At 40.4% G+C, this 19,303-nt stretch overlaps 1 protein-coding gene across 1 annotated transcript; it reads right to left on the bottom strand.

The window, feature by feature from the left end:
- Window positions 1-28: 28 nt before the first annotated feature.
- Window positions 29-16,647, bottom strand: rapgef3 (Rap guanine nucleotide exchange factor (GEF) 3). The gene is made up of 27 exons (XM_051424682.1): window positions 16,211-16,647; window positions 12,984-13,028; window positions 9,220-9,326; window positions 9,002-9,123; window positions 8,188-8,365; window positions 7,871-7,955; window positions 7,445-7,505; window positions 6,977-7,053; window positions 6,730-6,876; window positions 6,471-6,577; window positions 5,213-5,301; window positions 5,021-5,099; window positions 4,620-4,770; window positions 4,428-4,510; window positions 4,295-4,325; window positions 4,057-4,132; window positions 3,684-3,821; window positions 3,391-3,488; window positions 3,074-3,199; window positions 2,477-2,658; window positions 1,793-1,883; window positions 1,638-1,688; window positions 1,440-1,527; window positions 1,275-1,339; window positions 1,129-1,183; window positions 934-1,005; window positions 29-775 (listed from the first exon to the last, which is right to left on the bottom strand). Exons 1-27 carry the CDS (start codon window positions 16,292-16,294, stop codon window positions 657-659), a joined length of 2,607 nt encoding a protein of 868 aa, XP_051280642.1. The 5' UTR covers window positions 16,295-16,647; the 3' UTR covers window positions 29-656.
- Window positions 16,648-19,303: the final 2,656 nt, after the last annotated feature.

The following is a 19,303-nucleotide window of genomic DNA, read 5'->3' as shown; positions in this document are numbered from 1 at the left end:
TGTTTGTGATTTCACTGAATACACATAATTGAGAAAATAATTTATTTAGAAAACAACAGTGTATGAAATTATATGCATGTCAGTTAGTGGCCTTGGCCAAAAAATTATCCGATACAATATATTAGTTTTAATGTGAAAATACTAGTGCACAAAAACTGACCTAAAGTGATTACCTATGGTAAATATCTGTAGTATGTGTTCCTATGGCCCTTTTGTACAGATTCTTCCACAGACAGCAAAATGTCAGAAAAATGAATTTGGACACCAAAGACAGGCACACTTTGCTTAACTGTACATATTGTAACATTGTGAGGAAATCAGTTTCCACTGTGGCACATGTATGTAGGCCTATACACCGGCGTGCTGTAAGGCTTTTTGGATAAGTCCCATGGACACAGAATCGGATTCTCTGGTTCAGCATCAGAGGTCATTCCTGTGCACAGAGCACATTTTCACTCTTGATGCTGTGCTGCGTAGAAAACTTATCCTTGAATGTCCAAGCTCCATGAATAAGAGTGAATATACTCAACACCTCACACCAGAAGTACATCTTATTTAGGCGAGTGTGGAGGTTTTGTTCATCCAGCTACAATCCGTTCTCTGGTTCGGATTTGTGCTACAGTTTTCAGTCTTTGTACATTTTACAGGTCGATGTCCTAGCATTCTAATGTTCTTGAGAGCTGTGTGAGTTTGCGCTGGTTGTCGATCACCTTCAGGTTCTGAATGTATTGTCGGATGTTACTCGGACTCCGCAGAGGGAGGGAGTGTTCTGAGCCTGGATGAGAAGAAGAAATAATTTTAAGCATATTTAAGTGTTTGTATTGGTAAATCATGTTTTACTTTTGCCATGTGAATGTGGAATTTCAAAAGGACTAATGTGAAAAGAACAGGAATTATAACTGGACACAACAGATAATGGTAGATGTAGCTCACATGTAGATATCCGAGTAGCAGGCCCTTCCAGAAACATCCGATCTGCCAGGCCCCTCTGTGGAGACGACGGCACTGCAGAAGAGAAATAGAAGTTTAATTACCTGATAGATACATGAGGCGTGATTCACAGCAAGTTATATACTCGTGCCAGTGCTATGAGTCTGCTATTAAGACAAGCCCAACTGGACCACTTACCATAAGGCTGGCTTCTGCACCCTCGTACAATTTTCACTGTCTTGGCAATCATGCGCTGTGAAAATGGAAGAAACATTTTAAATCAATCTCATACTGAGGGCGAGATTTGTGAGTAGAATAATCAAGCAGAGCAACATTTGTCTTACCAGTTTCTCAAAATTGACCAATTTTTCGACATAGTTTGGATTTCCATCATTGATGAATGTCATGTCTGGGAATAGAAAGGAACAGAAAACATGTCATAGATGGATGAATAAATTACTCGTACACATTTCAGGCAATACATGCCACACACTGCTGGTATCTGGTACCTTTGAGCAGCAGAGGCATGAAGGGGATGTAGGGAGGACTGAGTTTGGCCACAGCAAGTCTGTAGGCCCTGTGGTTGCGTGAGGGATCCTAACGGGGAAAATTCTATTATGTTAGTACACATAATTGATTAACTAAACAGTGCATGAAGACTTTTGGAACATTTATAAAATTGAATAAAAGAATACAGTGTGACTTACCATCAACCTCTCATAAGCACAGTAAATTCTTTTTGTTTTGCTGGGGATTCTCTGCAACAGACAAAAACATACATATATTATTTACAATGTAATTTTTTTGTAAATGGGGACACCATATATTATCATCATTACAGGTGCATTCAGGGGTTTCTCACCTCCCAGGTCTTGTAAAGCCTGTGTACTGCGCTGTTGCTCAAACCGAACATCACTGCGAAGAATGAATTGAGATTCTTCTGCTCCTTTAATCTGTGACAGAGAGGACATATGATTATAAACAATTAGGTTACAGACTGTCAAAGTGTGGTTCTTAAAGTGATTTTTTATTTGCAGGTTTTAAAAATATTGTATGCCATCAAGACTATGAGACTCATAGTCTACAGTGTGTGCGGCTGAGAGAAATGCTAACATGGTCACATGGTCAACACAACAAAGTAGCACGCTAACAATTGCTTATTAGCACTAAACACAAAGTACAGCAGAGGCTGATGGGATGTCATTCATTTTCCAGGTATTTGGTTATAAACTTAAGTGTTGGACACATTTTTGACCAGATGGTGGCACTGTATGAAAAGTCAAATACATCCTGAAGGGAATATGGATGTCTGTGCCACATTTCATGGCAATCCATCCAATTCTTGAGACATTTCCCAAAATATGATGTCAACCTCATGTTAGTGCCAGATTCATTAATCATGAAGGGACCATGAATGTTTGTACAACATTTCTTGGCAATACATCCAAAAGATGTTGAGATATTTCAGTCTGGACCGAATGGACTGACTGACCTACTGCACATTATCATCAAAACATGGCTACGGTTTTATATAACAAACTCTTACACTGCAGCAATCTTTATGAACTTCTTGAGCAGAATGGCTCGTTTCACCAGGTCTTCACAGAGGCACAGCTCAGTCACCACCCAGTGCTGCACCTCATTGAAGCGACGTACAAGCCGCTCCAGGTTAGCTGTGATGGCACCTGGGAATTTATGACGTCCGAAAATGTAGTAGACAAGCTCCACCTAGACAGACAGGGACAGTGAGTCACAACCACTGACATTAATTACACAGTCTGAAAAAGAAATCTGGAAATCAAAGAGAGGTCAGTTTTTACAGGTTATTTAAGAAATGTGATTTGTTTCAGAAACATGTGAAGCATGCAGGAAGTGTTGTACCAGAGAGTCAGATGATCGGATAGCTGTCAGATAAAAAGCACCCAGAAGTCTGACTCAGAAACATTTTTTATCAAAGAGATACCCAGTCCTTTGTTGAAATGAGGAATGACAGTTTCAGCTTTGGTTTTGCTTGCATGATAGACTGCTGGATCTTTGCCATCATGAAGCATTTGAAAAAGAAATAAGCATTTCCTCTTTGTTCTGTATCAATCAGTTTCGATGTTGTTGTCAGATGTTAAAATTGTCATGTCTGCTGAGTTACCTCATGCATGGCAGTGAACAGTTCCCAGTCATAATTGGTGAGTTCATTGGCGATGTCTTTAGAGCCCATCTGTTCAAGGATGTCAGTTGTCCCTCGCTCTGGACCCTGCTGCTCCTTCAGGGGCGTCTAAGAGAAAGAGACAGAAAGAGAATCTAAATGAACAGACAGGGAATCATTGATGACTTTCTGGGCTTTGAAACAAACTCAACTGTATGCAACATAACAAACAATGACCATAATAAAAATAGGTCTGGAGTGATGACATTTCCTCTTTTAATTTACAAAACAAATTATGTGGAGGGCATCCCATTCCTCACCAGTTGTTCCACTTGGCTGCTTGTGCAGATGAACAGTCTCTCGTTGAGTCCCAGGGCTGTGTAGACTGCAGTAGCATCCAGCTTTAACTGAGCTCTTTCTGTTTGCATTTAATATATCAAAAACTAATTTTCAGCATAATGAACTGACAAAGAACGGCAGAAGATCAATGAACATGACTCAGGCTAGCTTAGAAATGGCATACAGTTGCAGCTCTTGCCTTATTCTAAAAAGAAATGGAAATTTAAATGAAAATATCTATTCATAAGATGTGTCATCAATATCTGAGTCCCACCTCCTGTGGAGTTCATTTTGACCAGGACATGATCCCCGCCAGATTTGACTATTGCTGACATCACATCCTGTACAGATGAGTTCACTGGGAGCATCAGAGTGAGAGGTTTGTTGTCCGGCCTGTAGATCTCATACAGCACTGCAGTCAGAAGGGACAGAAGCCAAAATGTCAAGATATGCTGATTTGATCATTGAGCAATGATGCATGGTGATATCTTACTCATAAACAACACCCACAGATACATGAGCTCATGTGATGCAACTCATCTATTTTGCAACATATTGTAGTGATATATATCAAAACTAGTTAAGGTCATTGATGTACATGAACATATACAGTATCACTGATTGGACTGATTTATTTGTTTACTCACCTTTGTCTTGTGCTCTGATTGGTTGTAACCTCCCCACTGGCTCCTCACAGTTTGAAAACCAATCAAACTGCTGGTTCTGTTGATAGCATCGGAGTGACTCAGCAAGTCAGTGACATTAAACTGACAAATGACAGCAGCATGACATTCAAACTGTTTTCTCATTAAAATGTATCTCTGATATGAATATTCTGCACCCAGCTGTCATCCGCAAACGTAAAAAATATGAGAAGACGCTTACCCTGCTCAGTGACTGATATCCATTTTCCAATCTGAGAAAGATATTAAAATATGAAAAACAGTGTTAGACAGCATTGTGAAATATTTATGACTTCAGACAAAGCAGATGTAATAAGATAATTTAGACAATTTACACTTTTGTTCTCCTCCTTTCCCTAAATTGTTCTTTCAGCATGCTGGACAGACGAAAATCACCTGCCACCTCCTTCTTCAACCTCTGTTTCAACAACATGGAAATTGAAAAAGCGGCAACATAATTATTGATTCATATTCTTAAAATGCAATGGAAATATTCCAATATGCATTTTTTGAGCCTGCAATCTCACCTCCAGAAAGTCCAAAGCAATGGGTTCCTCTTTCAGCAAGAGACCATACAGCGCCACCCACTGGCCAATCAGCTTCACTACCTTCTGCTTTTTTGTGAGAATGTAGGACGCTTTCTCCTGATCCGAACCCTCAGAGAGCTCTGCCTGGTAGGTGCAATGATGGTTAAGGGGCAAACATAAAAAGCTTTACGAACAAAGAATCAGAGACAATTATGAGACATTGTGCGTCAGCAGAATATAATTTACATACGGCAGTTAAATGCATCATCATCATCATCATCATCATCATCATCATAAGAAGCCGAGGCAGTAGCACTTGCAGTGGCAGTAGACATTAGCCTTATCATCAGCATCATCACTATGTATTACTATATGTATTATTATTGACCATCACAGGATATTGGTGCTGTAGTGCGGGACATAGCTGGCTGGAGGGCATGAAGACTTTGTGGGTGAGGAGAAAGTCAGTCACACAGGGATCTGCATGGAGACAACAACATCACAACAACACACAGTTAACAAACTAGCTGACTAATTCTGATCATCTTGAATGACTTAGTAAACAAGGCAAGAAGATTCCAGCAGGCTCCCACCTATAGCATCATTTCCATTAGAGTCCAACTTTACTGTTTCCAGTAGGTGCTCCAGGACTTTCTCAGGTGTTCCTGACATAACTGTGTACCTGCACAGAGCATGACAGACGAGAGACAGAAAAAGAACAGATAATTTTTCCTAACATGAAAGGAAATCTTTTGTATTGCTCTGCATGAATGCATTGTGCTTCTTCATTTGTGTATTTAGCTAGTGCCTGATAATGTAGTATAATGATACAGTTATTATAATATATAATTATTATAGTGCATGCTTATATGTTATTTCAGTAACTCTAATTTACATATATTTTAAGGGTGACTGTGTACCATCTGTCCAGGGAACACAGATGATCAAGACTGAGCTACTAGGGCTCTGTGAGACTGTACTTTGGCACAGCTGGTGCTAACACGTATTAGTTTAGTGTGTTTGCATGATAACATGTGCTCATTAGCACTAAACACAAACTGCAGGTGACATGACGTGCACTGTCTCTGCTAAATAAACCATTAAATTGAAAAATAAATCATGAGAACTGTCTTACTGACTGATGACCCCCCCCCCAAAAGAAGAACCAGAATAAAACATTTGACGCAACCATTGCATAGTTTGTCCTGCAGACTCCGTCCTGGTGTTTACAACACTTGGCGAGTTGGCAGTAGCATATCTTGCAGATCGTATGTTTATTGTTGAACTATAAAATTCTTGCCTTCCAGTACATACTGTATCAACATCACAACTCTTACTACCATTAAGAGAAGTCTAAGTCTAAGTTTACATTTTGAAGACTCCTTGCCTAACTAACTAAGAAATGTAATATTGGTTGGGCTCTTCAGATAATAAATATTGGTTGTTTGGTAGAGTGGACAGAACAAGAGAAGATGGTTGTAGTGTGTGGAGGCGAGCAAGTAAGGAGAGAGACAAGGTAAGTATGACTGAAAGGGGAGGTCAGCGTCATGTTAATTCACTTTTATGTTTGCTAAAACACTTCAAGGCTGATAACAAGTCATTCAACAAGGCAGGGTTGAAGTCCATTTCTTTTCTGGCTGTAAGATAACAGTCCATTAATAAGATCTTAACCACGTTTGACAAAAAGATTTGTGTACTTGTCCGTCATCGTGTTATAATGACCAATAGTGTTTGTGTTTTGGCCTGATACAATATCTGTGCACACCCAGGTAAAGTGTCCTAATGATTATAAACCTGCTTGTGAAGTGACTGTTTTATTGTCTCAGAGGTGAGTGCGTCAGAGTTTCTCACTTGCTGCTGTTTCCTGCCCCTCCCTGCTCGGCCCAGTCGGTGCTTTTCTCCAGCACCAGCACAGTTTTCCCATGCTCTTCAAGCCGTACTGTATTAGCTTCAACATCCTAAAGAACAAGAAAAACAGACATGGATGAAAACTTAGTCAAATTTGACTTTTTGTTGCACACAGAGAAATACACCTGCAGTTGTTATAGTCACATATGGCCTTAAATGCATGGCAATGCTGCACACATAATTATTAGTTACTCAGACACACCTTAAGGATGCGTATAAAGTCCTGTTTATCAACACGGAGGAAGTGGCAGTTGTCTTCTCTCAAGATGATGGTGGCGGCACGAGGTGCATCGTTCAGCAAAGCTAGCTGCCCAAAGTCCTCACCCTCATGTAATGTAGTCACCAGGCCCTGTATGAAGACCGTACTTTCAGCATTACATTATACAGGCATTACATGGGGGACAATTCTGAGATTTATTATTATTTTTGAAACCAGTTAATGGATTTACCTTGCCATGTGTGATCACATTAACAGAGCCTTTCCAGATGATGTACCAAGATGTGCCTTTGTCCCCCTGACTAAACACTACATCACAAAAAAAGACACAAACATATTTTATTTACACGGCTTAACCATCATGCATTGCATGAAGATCACATTACAAACCTCTTTAATACAATGGGCTTTATTATGTATGACTTTCATATTCAAGACTAGATAGGCAGAGACGAGATGAGTAGAGCAAAAAAAGACAGACGATGACCTGATTCCCTCCACTGAGGTAATGAATCAATCATGACATAAGGACGTTTGAATAATCCTGACATTTTTTGGCAGAGATAATATAACTGAAAAACGTGTCGTGTAGAAGAGGATGTTAAAAGAGCATTTATGCACATCGCTACATCAGCATACTACAGTGTGGTCCAACTACACAATGAAACTGTTTGTAAGTCAGCAAAGCTGTCACACTCACAGACTGTTCCGGCCTTGGCATGTGATTCAAAGACCAGCACCGCTGCCAGCTCCTTACGTACCTACAGGAACAACAAGGCAAAAAATGAGACTGAACTGCAGTGATAACTCCTATTTTTATTGTGTCATTGTTACACTAATGGTTCTTTGGTCAAAGTAGTTTAACAAAAATAGGAAACTGGATGCATGGGTTGGTTGATAAACTATTATTATTATCAATGAACATTAAAAATGTTCTTTATTTAACATACAATATAAAGAGTTTTATGGATAGTTCTGTTTATGCAGGAGAAATATAAGCCTTGATAGTATATATATGACTTTTCTACACACAAAAACCTCTGCCTGAATTTATAAGATGCTATAATCGCATAAAAAATCTACATATAGGGGCTTTAATCATAAGCAGGGAGTAATAGTGACTCACAGAGGTGGAGAGATGAGCTGCAGCCTTGACATGGAGCAGCTCCTCATAGATGACCTCCAGGTCCTCAGCACTCCTCTGACTGGGGCTGAACACAGAGCAGTTGAGACAACAGGTGTAATTAACCACAGATGCACTTAAAATCTGAAAGATGCAAGCTTGATAGGTTGATGATGAAATCCGACTGCCCTGGCTCCTTTGAAAGGTTGTATGGGACCGTCATATGTGATCAGTAGGAAAATGGCCTTACTTACTAGTTAATACTGCATATACAACAGGTTTTTCTGTGTAATAGTTCTATAAAGGCTTTACATACTGACCCTTTACGTAGAATCATAGTGAGTAGAGCATCGGGACCCAGCTGAGACAGCAGCGACAGACCCTCCTGCAACTCATCCTCCGAGTCCTTCTCATTTGTTATGTGGTTCAGGCCACACTCAGAGTCCTGGAAGCGGTAGAACTGGGTGTCCTTGTCATGGAAGTTTAACTCATGTTTCACTGGATTGATGCAGAACACAGAGGAGGGAAAACATTAATGAGACCCAAATTTTACAAAGAGTGCAGACCTTTAGAGATACAGCGATTACATAAAAATGAGATAGTAAGAAAAGGAAATACGTGAGTAGATGACCTTAAGGAGAATTTAGTTGTCACGTAGTTACTTTACAAAACTCCCAAATGGCAAGATAAATGGAAATAAGTGCAAATCTATTCCAAGTGATCGCCTTCCATTGATGATGAAGCATTTATACTCTGATTGGAGTGGTCTCTTCCGAGCAAGACAGAAGGCCGTCCAAAAAGCATAAGTGGTTAGTGAACACTTGACTTAGTGAGAACACATTGTAATACATATGCCCTGGCAGGCTCAGTCACCAGATTTCAAGCTACTCAAGCAATTGTCGAATATTCTCAAGTGCAGCCTGATACATTAGAATCATCAGAATACCAGAATATGACAGGATTTCTTGTGCAATTATTCCACATAGTTCTATAGTGCATACCAAAGCAAATTGTATGCTAATGTGTCCTTAATTTTAGATGCTGGCCAAAGGTTGGTATGTAAAACTGTCTGGTGTGATGCACATTCATGCAAAAATGGATTTGTACATTTTTCTTCAGCTCCTTAGTTCTTACCATGAACAAGGATTCCTTCGTCCACCAAGACCTGCCACATTCCTACTGCCTGGCTTCTTGATTGCAGGCATTCATTTTGTTTCAACAGCCAATCAACAAGTTCCTTACCAGAACAACATTGTCTGTGAGAGAAAGGTAAAAATATGTGAATTGGAATGTCATTGGCACTGATTGTCACATTTCTAACATGGAAGAAATCCCTCCACCAGTGTGGGTACCTGTATGTTTTGAGGTGATACTTTCTATCTCGGATCAGACCAGGGTTCCTCTCGATCATAACACTATACACTGACCTCGCTGCCTTCATGACACGATCTGAAAGAAACTTCATAAACATAAAATAACAGATTTAGCAGTTGAACTATTATTGTCTTTCTTTAATAGATTAATGGTTAATGTGAGTTGTGTTCCCTTTTATGATGCGATGAAACAGGCTGAGAAAGAGTGAGAGGGCTGTGTATACATAAAGGAGGACGATGTGTAACACAGGCGGTCTTGTTTACTGAAGCAGCCGACTTGTGTGTTGGCAGCAGACAAGCATTTGCAAAAGAAACAAGTGTGTGTGTGCGTGCCTGTGTGTATGAAAGAGACACGTTTATTTCCCCTTAGCATGGAGATTATGTGTGATGGCAAGTACTGTAAGTCAACAGCATGCGTGGAAATTTCTGCTGGCGTTGGAGTATAACGTGGTGTGTGTAGGTTGCAGGGAGGTGAGAATGTGTTAAAAATGGCTATGTTAAACTCCCACTCTCGCTGAGTTCCCAGCCTCTACAACTCACTCTCTGGTCGGCACGCAGCGACAACAAACTTTCACTTTCCGACCACCCTCAATGTATTTCCTTTGAAGCACTCTCAATTCTTTCCCCCCCCTCATTCCCACCCCCAGACACTGGTCTAGTCTAAAGCCCAAAAAGACTGCAGACAGGGGTGCAAAACCTGTCAGCCACTGATGCAGAAGCAAGGCTTATGTAACACCAATGTGCTTTGTTTGTGGCTGTAATGTGCCTGTCCTATTTCAAGCCTTTTCACGCTTTACAGTATGCTGTTCTATTTCTAAAGCAGATTGGATCAAACTACCATCCAACAATATTTGCTGTTTTAATGAGTGACAAAAGTAGATCATTATTTTGCTTCTCCCTGTTAGACTCCCCCTCTCCCATCTCCTGCACCCAGTCTTGTGATTCCACGAGTAACTCAGACGGTTGCCTGTTTGTTCTTTGGATTTTCCTCAAGGCAATGCTGTTTTGGTGGTGGTTGTGGTGGTGGTGGTGGTGGTGGTCTCAGGATCCACACAGAACCCAACAATGACCATTTCCTATATTCTCTTTAAACTGAGCGGCAATGTAAGGAAGCCAGTGCCATTAAACTCATTCAGGATGTACAAACGCTTGCCACTGACCCTGTGCCTTGATGACACCACCTTTGCTCTTTCACCTGGAATGGGGACCATGACACATGCTTGTTAAATTCAAGTTCACACTGGACTGCTAATTATAATGTATAACTATAACGGACTACTGTGGGTAACACTATGCAGTGCACACTTCAACCTATCATCTCCACATCGGCCTGTTCCCAGACCTGACATCAACTAAGTAAATGTGCCCCAAGGCGTCTGCTGTGCCCCACTGGAGTTATGTTGTCTAGAGGTCACCAGTATTCCCAGGGGCCCATTTTCCCCCAAGACTCCCATAGTCACATTCTCAGGCATGTCAGCTCCAAAACTTATTTTCTTGATTAGGCAATTTTCCATGACCTAACCCAGTCCTTATAAAAACAATATCAAAAGCCATATTTCACCGAGTGGGCCTAACCCTCACTGCTAAACCTGACTATCATGTAAACATTCAGAAAAAATAAGCTTTTTCTATTCACTTATTTAATTCACTTCAGTGCTTGCTGTCTGTGGTGGACAATGTGTTGTTTATTGTCTGTATGTAGGCCACCTAACCATGTTATCAAGGAACTATAACCCGTAGGTAATTGTTCCAACTGAGTCAAATTACAGAGCAAACACCTTTTACCAAGTACAATACACACTCAGCTAGTGTGCAGTGACCAACATTGATGTATGAGCCTTTTGTAAGGTTTGGACAGGCAGTAATAACCCATTTTATGACTGGGGTCCATTGTGCTGCTGAGGGCATTTTAGGATCAAGAGCCTATCTTTCAAAAGTGCCTTAAGACTACCGATGTAAAGCATAACAATCCTATTCATATGCTTGAACTGTCAAACTTATATGATCTTTACCTATGATCCTAGATTACAACATCCACTTTTTCTTTGCAGAGCTGGCTACAGAACAGCTGCTCTACAGCCTGTACAGTTTGCTCAAACACTCTTAAGCAGGGCATATGCTTACTATCTTACAGAAGCAAACACAGTAATTTGCTTGGAGGAAGGTTGTAATTGTCTTTATCACAACACAATCACATCATCTATTCTGTGTATTATTTTCTTTAACTTCAATCTGGTCCTGGCTTAAAGTGTTAGTCATAAGCTTTTGAAGTGTGTGTACTATGTGGTTTTGATTCAGGCATTTGTCTTGTGGGGTGGAATGATGATGAGTACAGTTATCCACTGTATGTCTCCTCAGTAGGCGAGACATTTCTCTGTTTCAGTGACCTTGGTGGGCTGTGTTGTGTGAAAAGCAGCTACAGATGAACACTGTGTGAGTGGAGAAAGAGCTTAATGCATCTCCTTAGACTGGAGACACCTGACTTTTCCCCTCTGTCTGCGTGAGAAAAGTACAGACCACACTTCAGACGGCAACATTTCCATCCTGTAATAAATGATGGATATGGTTGCAATGTTTTCCAGGCCTCTGATTAGGTAATTTAGTCGTCAACATGAAAAATGTATTTTTAAATGTAAACAATGATCAGCAGCTATTAAGCTTGTGATCAACTATGTGAATTCTACTTTAGTGTGTTTATCTTTAAAGAGGAAAGCTACATCTTGCGCATATAAAAGTTGGAGCTCAATCAAACACAGGTTATTAAAAACAATCCATCTTGTGCAGTGCTATCAGAATGCATGATGCTCATTAGTGACTTTTAGAATCTGGAGCCAACATTTGCTAAGCAACCAAACAAAGCTCCAAGAGGTTAGCAACACCCGCCTCCTGCAGACACGATTACTCGATCCTCTCTATCTTCTCTCTCCAGAAAAATGCACAGGCATTAATTCTTTGGGGTTGAAAGGGGCTGTCTCTCTCTCTCGCTATGTCTACTTCTTCTGCCTTGGGGGAGACCACTGAACCCAAAGTGGATTCACTTTCCATGTCAAACTCTCTTTATCAATGTTTTAAAGGTACTCTCCTTGGCATGCTGTCGAAGAAGCTGAGATAAAGCAGTGTGAGGGGCCTGGGCTGGGTGAGGTAGGGACCGGGGAGGGTGGGGAGGGTCAATTAACTGTGGGTTCTGGAGTGCCCTTTAGACTCCTTGTGACTGCTTGTCCTGTTAGGAATGTGTTTTTTAAGACTCGCTTGAGTAGTAATGCAGGATATTATAACAACAAAAGAACAAGTTCAGCAGTTTGAGAGGATGCAAGCACTGCAACTCTGGATGGTGGCAGAGGTCGGTACAGCTCAAAACCACCAGGAGAGAAACTGTCACTGGGCTGGTGATAGTTTAAAGACAATCAAGGGTCAAATACTGTGGTCAGCTATCACATTAAGAGGTTGATATTGCCTGATATGTTCTTACAAACCTGATTATAAAATTGTTATGAATGTTTTCAATAAAATAATTACATAACTTAAGAACCCTTTTTTACATATTTACATATTCATATTTATAAAAAAAAAATCTGGTATCAACAATCCCTACTGGCTTAAGTGCTAAAATCACACTTCTTGTTAGACTTTGTCTTTCCTTATGTTCAGCAGGGGTTTAAAAACACCAGTGAGAACATTGGATTACTCTTGGCTGTGGGGAGGTGATGTACCAAAGCATAGCTCACCATCTCAGGCATACACACCTGCTTCATAGTGTCCTTTGAATTCAGGGCCTCTGGCAGTGGAGTCTAAGAGAAACAGAAAGAGAGACGTTACTAACACTGAGCCATTTCTGCATATCTAAAGCCTCAGAAATAAAGCAGATAACTTGCTAGCTTTCAAGCGACATTCCACAGGAACTAGCAGGACTGGTCGCTGATGATAATCTCGCTGCCATTGCACCAAATAAACACATATGATTAAGCTGAACGGTCCAGATAGACAGAATTATTTTCTTTTCATTGGGATGAAGGTCAACACAAATACATTATCTCAACCTGCCCTGTGTGTTGCCATTGTCTCCAACTTGATGTGGGTGGGTGTAAAGTGTGTGTAATGAAGTGGGAGGAAAGCGTGCATAGACATCAGCAAAGGAAAGTACATAGCCTGATGCCACGCATTTTGTTAAGTGAAAAGGTTGCTTTTAACCATGGACTTTGCTTTCATATGAAAAGGCTTTTGAAAATCTTAACCATGTAAATATAGATGGATAAACAGATATAAATATTAATCATCCATTACTTCTGGAGACTCCCTTGCTCTCTGCACTTACAAGAGTCAGACCAGCCCTAACTTAAACTTGCTGCCATGTACAAATATTCAACATTCCCATGTCTGTACTTTGGCCTAAGTTGTATTTCCTCTTTCTGGATTGGTTTTGATGTTTTTATGATCCCCTTGTAGCTACCATTATCTACCTGTATTCCCAAGGCAATTTCAGTGAACTTAATTCAGACATATGAAAGCAATTACTAAGATCAAATATTTCTCTCCAGATCTGGTTGCTTGTGGGTAGTTAGTGCTATATGTCTCAAAATGAAGGAAAACTATCTGACTTTATCTCAACATTTGGTTGCTCATGTTGCAAGGGAAAATGTACTAAAAGGGATATGGGTGCTTTGCATGTGTCACATGAGCATAGCCTAGATGGCATTGCCAACCGTTTTAACACACTCATAAAAAAAGAAACTCATTAGCTTTCACTGCAAGTCTGTTAAAACATGATACATGTTTCACTCATTCACTCAAGTATTTCTGATTGAATATGACTTCATAAAACCATTGTTCATATGAGTTACGAGCCAACCAAAATGACATATGTGCCCCCTGAGTAAACAAAAAATGTGGATTAACCAGAGCCCTTCTAGGTCTGTAGACGGGAACTTTTATGCATGTGAGGTATTTTGTTCTGCTTTGTCTCCATGCCTCAGTACTGGTATGCAAGAGCAACAACAACAGCGAGACGATGCCCTGCCATCTTCTAATGATGACAGCAAAATGAGCTCAGTTTTGACCCTCTTAGAGGTATTTTCAAGCATGTGCTCAGAGAAGGAATTAGCAAATGCCTGAGTGCCAGTTAAATTGCACTCTTTGTGAATATCACACCTCAGTGAACAGAAATACTGGACACTATTTTGGGAAAGATTTAACTCTACAACTATCTGAAGCTTTGATTAATATTAAATCTAGCACACAGTTATAAAATGTAGCTTGTTATTGGAGTAACAAACAATGTTCCCAAAGAAAAGATAATCATATGTACAATGTCAATTCAATACATTTATTAATTCTATGATGAGGGTGCTATTAATATGAGGTCAACTTTAACGTTACACTTGTGTGTAAATCTTGTTTTTGGCCTGGCGAGGACATCTCTGTTAAAGTGCTCCTGTGTAATTTATCATTTGTAAGATAACCTGAATAAACAAACTTGATGCTGTGACAACAATCTCAATAACTCCTGTGACATTTGAGAATATGTGTAGCATGTTATGTTGTCAGGAGTCAACCCGGCATGCCAGATTGAAAACTTAATCGTCAGTTATTTACTGCTTATTGTAGTTTAACCTTTTGAGCTGCCTTATGTAAACTATGATGTTGATATTTGGCTGCAGCAGCAGGAAGTTCAGAATTTAGTCTGTGGAGATTTACAGTTGTTTTGGACCCCTTGATGCTTAAAAGTCAAGTAAATTTAGAACCTAAGAGCCTCACCACTGTTCTGTGTCTTCCTGTGACCTGGAAACAAAAAACTCCCCCTTTGCATTCTTCTACAAACTCTTCTGTAAACTGAGTGGGGGTGTTACGGTGAAAGTGAACAATAAACAATACACTATTTATAACCTGAGTTTGATAAAAAAAAACAACAACCTTGTGCTTTGTTACCTTCTTGTATCCCCACCCTAACTGCTAAAACAATAGAGAAATCTGCTTCAGTCCACTGGAAGCAATCTTGACATATCTGCAAACTGGGACCTGAACTGTGTCATAGTGGAGATGACAGGAAGTGAGGTTAACTAAACCCCATTGTTACATAAACACATTTCACCTGCTCTCTGACAAACTATGTTCCTACTACTCCGCCTCTCTTGTAACTCCAGACTTTTTGCCTCTTTTCAGCACAAAAGGTATTAGATGCAATTCCCTCGAAGACTGGAGGGTGGATGTCACTTTGACAAAAACTAGGGCTTTTAGGGCAATTAAACCACCACGTGTCAGACGTGAGAGATTGCAATTTACAACAAATTATGATTATACTAGCTTTTCATCAGCTTCAAGACATTTACAGAAATGAATTGACATCCTGAAGTTTGTAATAAAGATTTGCAAAGTCACTATGATAGGCATAAAACAATACAAGACAGTGGTGGAAATGGGGTGTGTGCTGATGAAGATGATGATGATGGTGATCAATATCAGTGGTGGAGTGTAAATGTACATCTACTCAAATACTGTACTATTCTGAGGTAGGCCTACATGCACTTTATATTTCAATATAAATCTCAAAATTGAGCTATGTGGCAGTATATGAAGTAATAAAAACTAGTGATTCTGCACATTAATGTATAATCTAGTGATATATATTACTCTGAAATGGCCCATCCTACATAATAAGTCATTTTACTTTTGATACATAAAGTATATTTAGATCCTAATACTATGTACTAATTAATATTTAGAACACATGACTTTTACTTGTTTGTACACTGTTGTGGTGATACTTTTACTACTACTACTACTACTACTACTACTAAAAAGACATGAGTATTTCTACCACCACTGATAATAAAAAAAAAAAATAATGATGGAGTATCACCATCACTCTCCTCTCATGATCATTTTTGTGTGCCCACATACAGTATACCAATCCCTGTCTGAGTTCCATGAGCTACTCCGCAGTTATTTCTCCCAAGTAAACATTAAAACAGCATACCCAGCTGATGCCTCGTATGGTCGGTGTTTCCACTGAGTAGCGGTCCGGGAACACTTGGTAATTGTGACTCCGAAACAGATGCATCTTGTCTCAGATCAAAACAACCGACAAACAACTTTCCCAGTCAGAAGATCTGCATACGGACTCAGCTGGAGCACCTCCAGACATTATTCGCGGCGCAGTAGATCGACCCGCTCTTTACTGTACAGCGACGACACAACCCAGCCTCAGTGTCAGCTCAGGACTCCGCATTCTGTCCCCCGAGATCCATGCTGGATTCTGTATGTCGTCCCTGCATCCGAACCCAAACGGGTTACCTCGCTAGGCGTCTGTGCCTCGGTGAGCACGGGGTGTGTAGTGCTCAGCCATCCCCCGCAGCACAGGCGCACTGATGAGTTGCGTGTGTGCGCTCTTTGGGCTTTGGCAAGGAACTACACGGTGGCATCCGACCGACGGCCTCCTCAGGCATATTTATTGCCTAATTAATGGCGTGTGATTTATTGAACTTGACATCTTTGCACCCTCTGTGTGTGTGTAGGCAGGTAGGCACTGTGTATTTTGTCCTGTAGTTTATAAAATGTCACTTAACAGAATTTATGGGTCTGTTTCATCCAGATTTCATTAATAGATGCAGCATTTAAAGGTGACAAAACCTGGACGTGTAACTTTAAGGTGGTAAACATAATCCCCAAATAGACAAAATGACCTTCAGTATCTATCCTGGGCTTAACCTGAAGCACATCCCTGTGATGAAAATGTCAAAGAAAGCACACAAACACTACAAACTACCTGTTGAGCTGTTCACCTGACACTGCTGGTTCAACAGACTGGGTCAAGGTCATTAAAGGAGGCATACCATGCAGGCACTGTGTGGTCTAGTTTGTTCAGTGCAGTAGTTCAGTGAGAGCAGCCCACATGAGCCACAGAACTCTGCATGCACACTTATCAGGGTGTCCAGCTGTCTGGCTCAGCCGGGTCTGTAGGCACATGGACTTGCAGATAAACTCTTTCAAGGGCAGAAAGCGGTTAAGGTTGGAGAACAGCACTCGATGTCTCTCATCAGTAGTTTTGTTCAGTTCTTGTTCTCAGTTTGATGACAGGTGTTTGTCCTTTGTGCAGGTGTTAAACTGTTACATACCCATTACTGGTTTATGGATTCATAAAACTCATAAGGCTGTATATTGCAGCAACAGATGGGATGTTTAGCTGTGAATGTATCGCTCTCTATGGCCTCTCTCTCTCTGGTTCAGACTTGTGTGTGTTTGGTTCAGAGTTATTTTATTGACTTTGTTTGTGTTTTTACGATAAAGGCAGATGACTTACTTCCCCCATCTCTGGTGTACAACGTCTTAGTGGAGAACAGATGGATTTGACCAAGTTCTCCATAGTGAGGATGGCTCGTGGCTGTGTGAAATACGGAGAAACAGTCATAATTACTTTCTTGAAGAGGCAAGAAAGAAACACAGGAATGTACTGTTGCTCGTTATAAGACAAAGTGCAGCAAAGACATGTAAGACTGACAAACAAGGACAAGGGGTTCCTCTATTTAACTTGGCTTCCCATGCACCTCTAGTTATAACTGGATCATGGTCAACTGTGTCCCGCAGGCTGGACATGTTATGTAAGACTTGTTTAAATCCCAGCTATTGTTCCAGTGCAGGGCTGCCCTTCCTGTACTGACCTCAAAGCCTGAGTCAGTTTGCCATGGCTTTCCACACACACAGTCAAGAACTTGAAATCTGTCCTACTTCCCATGCTCTGATTTGGTTGTTCTTCCAACTGGAAAGATGTAGGAGGGCAACTGCCTCTTGTGTGCAATAAGTTATAGCACCTGTTGCTCCTGTATGTTACCTGTTTTAGACATTACTGCTTCTTTCTTGGAGCCCTCCTCCATTAGTGCATGTGGTGAGTGAACGGGAGCCTACAGAAAGAACTCCATTCACTTTGAATCACAGCACCCCTTCATCTCTAATGCATAACAAACGGTTCATTGCACACCCTGAACGTTGAAGCTACTGTGAGGCATATCTTATACAGTCTCAAAGGGAAAAAAACAGCAACTTCTTACCAAGTTTAGACCTCCATGAAATCATGAGGATCCTCCAGTCACAACTGTCCAAAAGCCAGTTTTAAAAGTAAGCAGTAAGTAAGTAAGTAAGCAAACCAAACAGAAAATACTGTTTTAAAACTTGGGCAATAAGCTTTCTGTGCTCTTGCTAAACTCATGTGCCTCTCTGTTTCTTTAAAATGCCTCACAGGGACTCTAAGATGCCAAATTAAGAATGCTCACAATGAAGGAATCCAGTTTTGCTTCTTATGACCTCCTAAGGGAATGTCAACATGATAGTTTAGCTGATAAGAAAGAGCACATTGCTACAGTCTGTTTGATGGTATCTGACAAAGTGACTGTTGTGATTGTCTCAGTAATGTCCCACTGTACAAATCAGTGAGAAAAAGGAGAGTTTTCTGAAAGATTAATGGCAGTTGTATACCAAAATATAAAAGACTAAAGTGAAACTAAAGAACCAAACTGCTTTCTACAAGGCTAATCTACACTGGATGGGGATAATCTCAGGATTGATTTCTGAACAATAAAGCCAGAAAATTCAAGGACGGTAATTGCTTTGTGGGCCTGGGATTGAAATGAAAGCTCATTAATGCTGCAACATTGTTGCATGACCTTGTTTTAGGTTCAGAGCATTTTGTACATTTGTGACCATCAAAAAGATCCACCTCACAGGAGAGATTAAATCTAGGCTGCTGACACCTTGAACTCTTGATTGACACACAAGTTCCAGGAGACTTTGTTGCATAAAGCTTCACTTCATATTCCCGCCTGGCATTTTTAAAATAAATGCTGCCCTCTATTGAGAACACAAAGACCTGCAATCTGCATCAAGTGGAGAGGAAATTCATGTAAGCCTTTGTCAAATTTACACATAAATCCTAAAACGGTATAAAATGATCAGTTTTAGAGATTTAGAAAATAATCTGTCAATTTATTTCCTTTTTATGTAGGAATCGCTACATTTAAGAGTCCTAATAAGTGTAGAAAACTATATCAATGTAAGTTTTAGTGATGTATGTTAATGA

Source organism: Dicentrarchus labrax, unplaced genomic scaffold (genome assembly GCF_905237075.1).
Source record: "Dicentrarchus labrax unplaced genomic scaffold, dlabrax2021, whole genome shotgun sequence".
Classification (NCBI taxonomy): domain Eukaryota; kingdom Metazoa; phylum Chordata; class Actinopteri; family Moronidae; genus Dicentrarchus; species Dicentrarchus labrax.
The sequence above is the reverse complement of the archived record's forward strand: the minus strand, read 5'-3'. Positions and strand labels throughout refer to the sequence as shown.

What these genes read in the sequence shown, in the direction of transcription:
- rapgef3 (XM_051424682.1), bottom strand. Translation starts at nt 16,294, where the DNA reads ATGCATCTGTTTCGGAGTCACAATTACCAAGTGTTCCCGGACCGCTAC. An exon ending in TGCCAAGGCCGGAACAGTCT is followed by an intron (nt 7,054 to 7,444) that starts GTGAGTGTGACA and finishes TTTGTGATGTAG; the next exon opens with TGTTTAGTCAGGGGGACAAA. An exon ending in CAAAATGAACTCCACAGGAG is followed by an intron (nt 3,489 to 3,683) that starts GTGGGACTCAGA and finishes AAATGCAAACAG; the next exon opens with AAAGAGCTCAGTTAAAGCTG.